The following is a 13,236-nucleotide window of genomic DNA, read 5'->3' as shown; positions in this document are numbered from 1 at the left end:
TTCACATCAGAAATGTTAAAAGACCAGCTCACATGCCAGCCTGCTCTCAATGGCATAGAAAACACCTGTCAGCAAATGGTTTTTAAAAGAGCTAAACTGGAGAACTCTTATGCCACAAGATACACATTGGAGACCCATAGAAAACTGACTGCTGAAGAAAGGCAATGAGTCAACTGTCTTCAGGTAGACAATGACTTTTGATTTGAAAATGATGTGGGTCACAGATACACATACAACTCTGCTATTCCCTCTCATCAATATTTGAAGTCAAAGACTTTATTGCTATGAGCCTATATAAAACTTTTAACATACTGTCACGATCTTCTCTATCAGGCCTTCTGTAAACATTGCTAAATAAAACAGCACATCTAACACAAGAACTTGACAACAAGAGTTTCAATAAACAATTTAGCGGTTTAATTACAATTACATCGACAGCCAAATTCAACACAATTGGCTACACTAACTTCAAATGCTTTCTTGTACTTAACAGAACTGCCTAACTAAACTCTCTTGCTCGTATAGCTACATTCTCAAGGACTCACATGGTACCGCACAGTCCTTACTGCCTTGCTGTCTTGAACTCAAGTGTCCTTTCTTACACACTGTCTCTCATCCGAGAAGGCTTTCGATCACATGAGCATAGCACGGGTCGTATTTGCGTGTACTAGCAGTACTGTCTTTGTCTATAGACAGCCGTTGACCTGTGTGATTGGTTTGAGTCGCGTTTGTCAGTAGGCCACACACACATTAACCCTATCAGTCTGCCACTGGAGTTACAACAATATAAACTAGTAATAAAGAGAAACAGAACAGTACAAATTTGTTTAATTGATAGGAAAGTGTGTCACTTTGCATTGTAAAGCTACATCTGCCACAATTTTTAATCAATAATAAGTTCTAGTTTATGTTTTCTTTAAAAAAAACAAACATTGTTAACTTCACAAGAAATTATTAAATAATGATATGCAGTAAACACTAGAATAATAGTAAACACTAGAATAATGGGTTATGGTCCAAATGATATAAAATTCAGCTGAGCAAGAACCAACCAAGAAGACACCTTTGCTCTAAATTTAACATTCAGAATGTGAAAGTAACAAACAAAAGCAAAACACAAGCACAATATTTGTCTGTTTTCACATTATTTTATTGGACACAGCTCTACACATAATAGATAAAGCAAAATGTGTAAAATAGTATTAATTTTTTTTTTTGTTTAGGTCAGGGAAACAAAGAGAAGTAACTCATGGATGTCACCATTGAAACCAGTGGAGAATCCTCCTATGATATCAGAATAATGAAAAATAAAATGACTGATAATATGAAGCAAGAGATTAAGACAGAGACTTTAGTAATAAAAAAAAAAAATATGTGTAAAATAAAAAAAAAATACACAGCTTTATACAGTAACACCAGCCATTATGAATATGGCTTATAGTCTTCCATTGATTTTTTTTTTTCAAGAAAGTATAAAAATAAAACAATACAAAATAATAGTAATAATAAATTGTCACTTAACAATGTTTACAGGGACAACAAAAACAGACAACTCAAATTATCACAGCAAAAACTACTTTTCTCATCCACACTGTAGACACACACTTTCTCAAATTAATTGTTTAAATATGTAAAACACCCTTTGCTAGTTTTTTTTGCCAACTCTTTAGTCTTAAAATGCAGGCAGTTTATTTTCTTTCACAGTAAATGTTCATATAAAAGACTACTTAATAATGACACTATTGTTAAAGGTAAAAAAAAATAAAAATTAACACTTGACCGTACTCTAAAGACAGTCCAACAAATTTTGAGACAAGAAAAAAATAAAATCTAACAATACTTATTTGAATAGCTTTGTGACAGGATCAAATTTATGTCACAGCCTCTCAGATGATAGCAGCTTTGTAAACATTTTCACTCTGTTTGATGATCTAACTCACACTGATGACAGATTCCAATTCTAGCATAGCTATTCTTTCATTAATTGCACTGCACTGAAATGCTCCAATGAAAAAATCCTTCCAGCAAACCCCATCCACTACAAAAAAAAAGTAAATAATCCAACAGTTACATCAACATAACTACTAGCTAGTGTGGCATACTTCAAAGCATCATTTCATGTACAACACACCCATCCATGTACATTAAAGCCAGGTTCTAGTAAACAGTGAAAAAAAAAATCAAAAACAACTATTTGGTATTTTCTTGGTGTTGTGTTACAGTTAAAATGACAGTAAGCATTACATGGAAAAAAAAAAAAATTCAAGTTCATCTCTAGTTTTGGTTAAAAATGAAGTAAAACAAAAAAAAAAAAACCAACAACAGCGAAAACAAGTAAAATACAACAACAAACACACTACAGAATCAGTTATTGCAATGTCTATAAATGCCATCATCCTGCACATTCACCGAGACATAATTAACCCAAATCATGTCAAGATGGAAGGAGATTAAAACAGACAGAGAGAGAGAGAAAAAAAGCACAGACCAATCCAATACGCAGTGACATGCATTGAAACACATTAATATGTACACAGACTCTTTTCAGTTTAAATATAACCAAAGTCAATAATTACACATCTCATATGCAGTAGGCATGGAAATAATGTGAACATAATTCAACTGTACATTCATATGTATAATACACTATGGCAGCAACTGACTAAAACTTTGATCTTGTAAAAGACTGTCACTATATTGTGAACACTTGAATAATAAGAAACAATTGCCATCTCAAAGTAGAACAAGCCTAAGGATAAAGTTGTGTGGTTTTGGCAGCAGTTCCATACCATTATCATTGAATGGAAATATTCCTTAAGACTTGTTTATCCTTTCTTTTGGTTTTCAATCAATAATAGAAAAAAGGATTTTGAAAGAAAAAAAAAAGTTAGGGCAAGAACAACTTCTTCAGAACTAAAAGTAAACATCAAGTGACATATATTGAGTTTTTTTTTTGGTTGTCTATAAATGAGAACAAGGAATTGTTGATGGCTCTGACAGCTTGGGAAAAATAGATATATGCAAAAGCTGACAAGTAAAATTAAAAGACTAGACATCTCAAAAGACATTCAAAGTACTGCCTACTCTTGAATGGAACTGTACTGCTACAAAAACACTACTTGTACAGCACTACCAGACGGAACCTCTGTGAAAAAAATATCTTGTCATTTAGTATTACATCATAAGCAAAGGGAACAGAATTTAATAAATGTAAACCTAAACTGTTTCATACATGGTTTATACTAGTAGACTGCTGCTCTTTAAAAGTGAGTTTAAAGATTTGTTAGATACTGCACTATTTGTTAGGATATTCTAATAAAAAAAATAGTACTGGTTGGACTATTTGTTTGAGTTATATAGAAATTACAACCAACTTTCTTGTTTTAAAAAACTACAAACAACAGAAGAAGAATTTTCAATGAGCGGGAGACAGGCATAAACTGTATGGTTGTAATAAATGAGTGTCTTTAAGTTCAAAGCAGGATGGAGGTTAGGGATTTCTCAGATTTATCTCAAATTTGAGTTTAATAGTTCTAACAACAGTAGGAAAATCTAGGCTGGTTAGCCAGCCCTCTTGTCAAATGAAATAGGACAGAGTTCTGGTTAAGAGGCATGGAGAAGGAGAAGTAACTTAGTGTCTATACAGCTTACTTAAATAAAAAGAATCTCAAAATAATGGATATTATCAGATCTATTGTATTAGCTACATAAAGTAGAACATTAATTTAACAGTAAACCAAACCCTTTTTCCTCAAATGTTTTTTTTTTTCTTTACTGAACTGAGATTAAAAATTACAGTAAAAAAACAACAAGAAGAGATGGATAGAATAGATTTCTGAAATAGCAATACACAGTAAAAGGAAAACAACAAAAAGCTGTGGCTAAATAATGTTTATCAAATAGGTGAAAATTCTACCCTACTTTTAATCTAAATAAATATTTCATTTATTAATTTTTGATGAAAGAAAAATTACATAAATATTTAGATACCTTATTACTTGCCTAATGAGCAACTGAAAAATAAAATGCTTGAAAAAGTCTACCATTGAAAGTTATGAAATAGAAAAGTGATTTGACCTCAAGATTTTCCCCACTCAGAAACATGGGTATATGAATAAGTGAGTATTCACTTACTTAAACAGAGACAAAAAAATATAAACAAAAGTTACAAACAATATTTAACAAGGGAGTTTTATAGCATAAAAAGATTCCCACAGTAACAAATGACATGAATGAATTTGTTCTAGGAATACATCATAATTTTGCATTTTGGTGTTTTTTTTTGTTCATCATAAGCAGATGCCCAAAACAAAAACAATTTTTAGAAACCTAGTTACAGAAAAGTGATTAAGCCACGACAGAAGAGTCAATGTATATTTATAATTTCATATATATAAATAATATTTATATAAGACTGAATTTATAGTATATATGGTATAATGTCTACAGTATATAATGAAAAATCACAAAATAAAACATAAACACAAGAATGTGAATAGAATACATGACAGCATTATCTAGATGTGTTAAGAGAGCTATTTACATTCATTTACATATCTATATTTACAAAAGAGAGAAAAAAAACAACAACAACACAATGAATGGTGTTTGTCACTTAGTTTAAAGACAAAGTGTTAACCATAAATGGGAAAAAAAAAAAAAGAAACCTAACAACAAAACTGTCCACGATACAAAGAGGCATATTGAAACATGGGATGAAGTTTTTCATGCATGAGCACTGTACAAAATGTTTTCATGGAAACCATTCAGCATTACTCTAATTTCATCTAAGCTACAGTCACGCCAAAAAGCATGCAATGTCCATGACACATTATATATTTTTAAATAAGGACAGCTCTCCAACAGATACATTTGGTCATTAACATTGGGAGGAAAAAAAAAGTTTTTTTTTTTTTACTAAACCACAGACATAATATATGGCTCTTTTATTGCTTTGGAAAAATACTTCATCTACACAGTAAATACATGAATCCGCTGAAAAGCATGAAGTGTTCTTTAACCATGTCAAATGATTTGTAGATTACAGGAGCACAGTGACACATGATCCAATAGGAAAATCAGTCTAACTTCACAAAAAAGTATTTTAAAACACACAATTTATTGCAGCATCTGTTTGTGCATATCTGACTGTAAGATTATCTTAACATTTTAATCAGTGGAGATACATATATATATTAGACTCTAAATTGAAAAAAAGTTTTAAATTTTTTTTTCAGTAATTTTGTGATTAAATTAACACCAACTAAGGAAGAATGGAAATCCAATTAGCAGATGGTCTAACAGTCACTAACAAGGATCAGCATTTTGTTTGGGTACTGGAGGATTGTAGAATGCACACACATTCTGGTGGTAGCGAAAACTGGCATAGTGCTGGTACCTCCTGCCACATGGCTCACACTTATATGGCATTTCTCCAATATGAGTTTGAATGTGAGCATTGTAGGAAGAGAGCTGGGTGTAGGTCACTCCACATGTGCTGCACATGTATGGCTTGTCTCCTGTGTGCATCCTTTCATGGGCATGTAAGCTAGACTGCTGTGTGAATGTGTTGTCACAGTAGCGACACTTCAGTCTCTCACCTGTGTGAGTCCGCACATGGGCTTGAAATATATCATTCATGTGAAAGCCTTTACCACAAAATTCACACTGAAAAGGTGGATCTGTGGCAGCGTGATTCATTTTATGAATTTTCAGCTCGGTGGCAGTAAAATAGCCCTTTTCACACAAGTCACAATGAAACGGCCGTTCACCAGTGTGTTTCATCTTATGCTTTTTTAGCAGGGCTGGATACTTGAACTTTTTCTCACATAAATCACAGCCATAAAGTTTCTGTCCAGTGTGATTCTGGGTGTGATTATGTAAATAGGTAAGACATTTGAAACTTTTGTCGCAGTAGTTACATGGATATGCTTTATCTTTGATGTGTGAAATTCTATGGCGCTTTAGGCTTTCTATACGGGAGAACATCTTCTCACAAATTTCACACTTATGTGGCCGTTCTCCAGTATGGATCTTTTTATGTATTTGCAAGTATGGCTTATGTTTAAACTCTTTTTCACAAATGTCACATTTATATGGCTTTTCATCCATATGTGACCTTAAATGCCTCTTGAGCGCATCTTTTCTTGCAAAGCCTGTCTCACAGATATGACATTTGTGGGGCTTCTCGCCTGTGTGTGTGCGCTCATGCTCTTTGAGCTGACTCTTGTAAAAACACTTGTGCCCACATGTACCACAAACAAACTGTTTGTCTCCAGTGTGAAACAATGTATGCTGCCGCAGAAAGAAGCTATTACTGAATATTTTGCTGCACAACTCACATTTGTAGATTTTATCGAGGGGAATATCATCCTGAAGACTAGGTGTAGACATGTTACTTTTAAAAACTGCGTTATAGAGGGCATCATCATCATCTGTGGCAACACTCTTGTTAACTTGCTCTTTCTCTATTGCAAACTCATTGTTCCTGTTGCCGTACAATGTTTCAACATTCATTTTGTTATTTCCGATGTACATGAAGTAGTCATTCATATCATGTGGAGGCTTAACAGCCTGAAAGGAGGATGTCCCGCTGGTGGAGGGCTCGTTCAAGTGTTCATGATCCATTTGAGAGTTAAGCCTTTGTTTTCCCCCTCCACCATTGTCCAGGCATCCTGCCATGCCCTGATTTACCATGTCCATCTCATGTCTTAGCTCTCCTCTATGTTGCTGGCTGTGACTTGCAGTTTTGATCAAGGCCTCACCCCTGGCCAGAAGAGAAATAGGTTCAACAGACTGAAATGAGTTGCCCCCACTAGTAGAAGGCTCATTAATCTGTCCGTGCTCTAGCTGAGAAGTTAGTCTCTGCTTACTGCTGTTAGCGTCTAGGCAGCCGCCAAGACTTTGATTCACAATGTCCATTTCATGACGAATCTCTCCTCTGTGTTGCTGGGTAGGATTACCACCCTTGCTCATGATTCCATCACCCCTAGACATTAAAGATAATGGTTCTACTGGCTGAAATGCAGTCCCACTGGAACTACTCTCATTTATATGTTTATGATCTATTTGAGTACTAAGTCTTGATTTGCTATTTCCATCTAGACATCCACCTAAACTTTGATTAACCATATCAATATCATGTCGAAGTTCCCCCCGAGATTGCTGACTATGGCCCTGATTCTTGGTCATAAGTGCATCTCCTCTCGCGAGCAAGGATAAAGGCTCAACTGACTGAAATGCTGTGCCCCCGCTGCTTGACCCTTCGCTTATATGCTCATGCTCAATCTGAGCATTGAGCCGTTGTTTGCCGTCAAGACAGACGCCAATGCTTTGGTTGACTATGTCTAGCTCATGTCTAAGATCTGGTCGAAGCAGATGCTGTTGACCATGACTAGCACTTTTGGCCATGAGAGAATCAACTCTTGGATGCAGTGGGAACTGATTGGCCAAGAGGCCAGGGCCAAAATGATGGCCCTTATTGTCTGATGAGGAATGATGACCCATATTATCAGCCATGATGGCTGATCTATAGAGGGCGAAAATTGATGGCTTGTTTGCAATTTTTAAAAGTACAGTTTAACACTAGATAAAATAATGTATACAATCATCAGATTGAAACCAGAACAGCCAGAGTCATACCTGAAAGAAACAGTAAAAGAGCAAAATTAAAAAGTTGTACAATCAGTTTTCTAAGATTTTTTTCTGAGGACAACAAGGTTTAATTTCTTAGAACACAATTAGGGATGTGGCATGAAAAGTTATTGGTTTCATCAAAAGGGTAAAGTTTTAAGTTAGCAAAAATGACACCACTAGTAACAACATGACTAGGATATAAAGTGTAGCTCAAGTAAACACAGAACACTTGGCAACGTTAGAGAGAGTATATATTTTAGCTTATTGGCATTCAGTGATTTCCTTCACTACATATTAAACTTATTGTTTGACATTGTTAATCAGTGTCTAGTGTTTTCTGCAATGCTGTCCTTTTGCCACAGGTGTTATTTGACTTGGTTATTTGAGTTTTACTTCTGTTTAGATTTATCTGCACAGACAGCGCAGAGGCACCTAATAAATTGTAAGAATTAACATTTTTGAAAATTAAATCAAATATTTGATCCTAACAAGAAACAAGTTATCAAGTATAATTATTTATTTTATATATTTTTTAAAGTTTTGTAAACCAAACCCCCACCCCCCAAAAAAACCCACTTAAGCATGAATTGAAAAAAATCATTGTAAAAAATTATTTTCAGTGTTTATGATAATAACAAAAGAAAGAATATGTAGCAAATGTATCATTGTATTTGTTATATCATCACATGGTGTATGTGTTAAGGTTGCCAGAGAAGTGTAAACAAGATATTTTTTTTTTTACACATTGTCTTCTGGTAGCTAAGAGTTTCTATACAGAGTAAATAATGTAGGGGAGATTAACTGTCTCCGGTAATAGAAGATTCTTTAACTTTTGAATTCTGAGTTTAATACAAACTATAAATAAAAGTGATGGGCTTGTTTCAGGCTCTCTCTAATCAGTTCATTAAAACTATAACTTTCCAGTTTTATGTTGAATCTACTCCTGCAAATTTATTATTCAATTTGAATTACCCTTAAATTGTGTGTCATTACAAAAAGCATAGCCCATGTTCTCTTATTCTATAATTTTAACTTGGAAAAATTAATTTTGTAATATTATCAAACAAACTGTTTTTGTTTTAAACTTGATAGATCAAAGAATTATTCAAGCCACTAATGTTGTTTACTAAATACTTTAGAGTAAAACTGTAGACCTGTATCACTAGATCTAAAAATAAAGCTTTTAAATTTGATCTAGAAGTATGACTCAACATACTTGTAATTAAAGTGAATGTGTAGTTATAAAATATAAAAATAAACACATTTGAAAGTGTTCAATTAAAGGACAATAATATTTAAGTGTGTTTGTAACATTCATGCTTATTTGATTTGTATCATTATGCTGTGCATGTAGGCAACATTATGAATGGAACTATTAAAATCTAATAGCTAATCAACCTAAATCCAATAAAGTCTATTGTATTCGTAGAGTTGGGTAGCGCTATTTTACATACGTGAGATTTGAAGATTATTTAACATCCTAGGTAGTCCACACCTCCCACAGGAATTCAGAGGTTGACAGGGGGCAGTGTTCATACAAAAGCTCAGAGTGCATACCACACGACTAGCAGTGAGGGTTGTGTTTTTTTTTATTAATTGTTCACCGAAATTAATTTCTCTGCAACAGAACAGTGTTATTTTGGGCTTATCACAATTTTTTCCTTACTATATATATTTATCTAATAGGAGATTCACATTTCCTCTTCAAAGGATTGGGCGATTGACAATAACATTATGTTGAGAACTTATTATTTATAGCATGTGATAATTAGCGCCAATTCATAAAATATTTGTTCAGACAATATTTGTCATGCACACACATAATGCAGAGTTAAAACTCAATTGATATCAGTGTGTTGATTGATTGGTGAACTAAATACACAAATCTGATGACTTGTGTGTGAGTAAAAAAATGAGAACACAGAAATTAGCATTTATAACTAACTATGAATTAACAGATTATTTCAATTAGAAAAAAAAGGGAAAATTACATCTGTGAATTAGAATAAAGTGGAATTTACATTTTTAAAGGCATTTATGTGAGCTCAAATTAAAATAATAAAATTTTTGTATTATCTATGAGGAAATTTGTTTTACAATTGTGCATTACCGAAACAATACATAGCAATACGTTCATAACCAATTTCCTCTTTAACATTACATGCAAAATTTACAACGCAAGTTACATTTTGTTCAACGATTTAATTGCCCAAGGAACATAAAGAGTTTTTGTGTCTATTTATTTTTGTGATCTGTGTCTTTTTATGTTTTCTGTTCAGATTGCCATACCGGGCAGTAATGTTGACACTTAAAATACTGCAGTTTCTCTAGATGTGAGCATGATAAAACATTGACAATGCTTTTTCGCTAACATTAAAGGACGAAATATTTCTTAGTAGCCTAAATCTTTGTTGCCTTTTTTTGGTGATGTAATCTGTGTTTGCAATAATATTTAATTTCTTGTCTAACACAGTTCCAAGGTAGTTGAAAGCTTTGAACTATTTATGCTCTCCCCAGAAACAATATTATTTTATTTCTTTTCCTTTTGGAGGTCGATAATCATTTCTTTTTTTGACATTCAACATTAAAAAGTTTTCATTACACTTCATTATATCAGTAATTAATGATCTATGTCCGTGCTCTCTGAAAGAAGGCCAATTAGAGCGGTGTCATCTGTAAACTTAGTTAAGGAACAAAAAGGACTATAAATACTATTACTATATTAATATTAACTTAAGATGTAGATCTAGTAGATCTATAGTTAGATCTGGTAATAAAATAATAAACACTAGTAACCTAGTTCTACCATCTTGTCACTACTGCCACTGTCTAGATATTACAATATGAATTCTAGAGATCTAGTTCTCTATCTAGATTTTCTAGATCTAGTCATCTATAGTCGTCATAAGTAATAGAGAGCAATCTAAACTTTAACACTATTATAAATCATAATATTAATTAATAATAACAAGAGTATACAGATACAGTCTAGCTGGAATCTAGAATCTAGACTAGATTTTGTGAGTGCGCCCTCCCCCCCCCCCTTTTTTTCCCTACGTGATATTAAGAGCACTGTAAATGCTCGAACAAAATCTACAATATACATCTAGAATCTAGATCTACTAGATTGTCTAGATTCTCTAGTCTAGATATAGAATATATACATTTAATACATGATGATGATATAGTAATATAGGATTATAGGATACTAAGGATAGTAGTTCTATCTAAAACAAAACTGTTTGTTACTAGATCTACTATTAGAATATTAGTATTTTAACTATGTATATATATATATATATATAAAATTAATATAAAATAATAGATCTAGACTCTATGTTCTACTATTCTATTCTACTAATCTAGTAAATCTACATTAAATTATATCATATCATATCTAGATCTAGAATTACATAATACCACTAGAATGACTAGATTTGACTAGATCTATAATTATTCTATAAATAAGTGAAACTAATGCTATAGTCTATATCGAGATCTATATAGACTCTTGTTCTATCTATTCTATCTAGACCCCAAGGCCAAGAGTGAGTGAGACAGACTGAGTCTGAGAGTCAGTTAGAGAGTAGAGGGCTAGTCTACAGGGACTACACTTACAGTAACAGTACTCTACACTCAGACTCAACTAAAATTACTAAAAATCAAATGCAAAAGTTGACCTAGTTTTAAATTATGCTAGAAGTTACAAAATTATGCTAATGTGAATATTACATATTTAACATTGTTAATGTGACAGTTTAAAAGGTCCGGTTTTTAAAAAACTAGATATTAAACCAAATATTTACACCTTAAAGATGCTCACTATTGTTTTCTTGTGAACAAGGAGTAAATTTTGATAATCATGGCGGACATTTTGCCTCCGGTTCCGGATTTTTTTTTTCTCAATCTGAAACAATTTTTTAAAACGTTATTTTAAACTGTGAAAATTCAATTTAAATACTTAAAGAATATTTTTCATTTTAAAGTATTACATTATATAAATTTTTATCATACAAAAAGTATAAACAAATCATGTTTAATATCAGGATTAAGATATTTTATTCAAAATAAATAAACTGAATATCCGGAATTATTTCGTTTGTTCATTAGACTTTCATATTTTATATTATTTGAAATTTGACTACTAGTATAGCTTGTAGCGATGTCCAAAAGTAGGCCAGAAGCAGAACATAAATTTACCATAAAATGTAGATCTAGGACCATCTAGATTTTGATCTTTTTTTAACAATTTTTTTATTAGAAATTCTAAATTTATAGATATACTTAATGAAAAACGTGAATCTGATATGCATTATTGAAAGAAAATACTGAATTTTCCCCATAAGGCCATCTAGAAATAGAAATGTAGGCCTATAGATCACATCTTAGACCAATTTAGGCAATTTTCTTAAGAAAAAAAACATTTAAGATACGTACGTGCTCAAACGGCTTGTTGAAGTTTTCTTTTACAAGCGTTATTATCTTATAAATTGCAGACGTGACTTCAAAAGAGAAGATAATTACGTCCTGCGTGTTTCATGTGTCAATCTAGTCATGAGTGGAAAAAATAAAATTTGCATACTTATTTCTGCCTCTGAGGATTTTTACTATTTTATTAGTTTTTTTATGTATATTATTGCTACTTTACTGTACCTTCTTTTTCTTCTGTCCTGAAGTGTCTCTAAATTTAATGATTTTAAGAATGGTGTCGTTTTAATCCAATGTGAATATTCTTTTGTTATAAATCTCACGGCTCCTTTTTGCGTATTTTCAAATTTCAACCGTCCCGAGACATGACGTTAAACTGCGCTCCTCTTTCCTTAGCACTTTTGGAGCTCAAAAGTGCCCTACTTCTGTTCTATCATTGTGTCTGCCTCCTCTTTTCCTAAGTCTGCCTTCATTGATCATCACACTGTCTCCTTAACTTTAAATTCTCACTACGTCCTAGACCAGTCCGTTTGCCGTGGACTGCGACGGGTAAGGGGGGATAAAGAGATCCTGGTGTTTGAGTGGTGGCTATCTGAGGATAAACCACAACAACACAATACTTTGGCTCCAAGTTCCCCTAGACCTGAGACCCAGATGGCCCGCTCTGGGTCAACCGGCTGGTCATGCCGAGCTACCAGCATAGGTCGTCGACCTATGCTGGAGGGCGGTGGCTGGAGGGTCAATCAGGGAGCTGCTGTATTGGACACATGTCCGATGTAGCAGCTGACTGAGTATAGCACCTGTGTAGCCCTGGCGGGCTCATTCTGGACATCCGAATGGCCCGTCCCCTTGTTGGACTCGATGGCGGGTGGGGAGCACAGGTGCCGAATTAACCAAACTATATATGGACCAAAAAACACACACAAAACTACTTGCCCCAGACCTATGTCTGGGCAAGAAACGACGAATTGACGATAAAAAAGAGGAGGTCGCAAAAAGCTGTGCCACCTGGCCATCATTTCTGGTGGTTAGATGCACAGAGGAGGGAAAAAGCCTGACCAAGTTGAGCCCTTTTATTATCTATAAGGGACTCAAGTCAGTAGTGGGAGAGCCCAAGAGTGTGTCTAAGCTACACAAAACAATGGAACTCCTTGTAGAAGTAGACAGCAAGAC

The 13,236-nt window shown here is 33.6% G+C and overlaps 1 protein-coding gene across 2 annotated transcripts; it reads right to left on the bottom strand.

Moving 5' to 3' along the window:
• Window positions 1–1,128: 1,128 nt before the first annotated feature.
• On the bottom strand, window positions 1,129–11,533 carry LOC106057994 (zinc finger protein 737-like). Of its 2 annotated transcripts, none has more exons than XM_013215361.2 (2): window positions 11,459–11,533; window positions 1,129–7,641 (listed from the first exon to the last, which is right to left on the bottom strand). In XM_013215361.2, the coding sequence occupies exon 2, from the start codon at window positions 7,516–7,518 to the stop codon at window positions 5,308–5,310; it is 2,211 nt and encodes a 736-aa protein (XP_013070815.1). In that variant the 5' UTR covers window positions 7,519–7,641; window positions 11,459–11,533; the 3' UTR covers window positions 1,129–5,307. The 2 variants fall into 2 exon arrangements, with proteins under 2 accessions (XP_013070815.1, XP_013070816.1); XM_013215362.2 differs by having other exon boundaries at window positions 11,442–11,526.
• Window positions 11,534–13,236: the final 1,703 nt, after the last annotated feature.

Source organism: Biomphalaria glabrata, chromosome 18 (genome assembly GCF_947242115.1).
Source record: "Biomphalaria glabrata chromosome 18, xgBioGlab47.1, whole genome shotgun sequence".
NCBI classification, from domain to species: Eukaryota; Metazoa; Mollusca; class Gastropoda; family Planorbidae; genus Biomphalaria; species Biomphalaria glabrata.
The sequence above is the reverse complement of the archived record's forward strand: the minus strand, read 5'-3'. Positions and strand labels throughout refer to the sequence as shown.

What these genes read in the sequence shown, in the direction of transcription:
- LOC106057994 (XM_013215361.2), bottom strand. Translation starts at nt 7,518, where the DNA reads ATGGCTGATAATATGGGTCATCATTCCTCATCAGACAATAAGGGCCAT.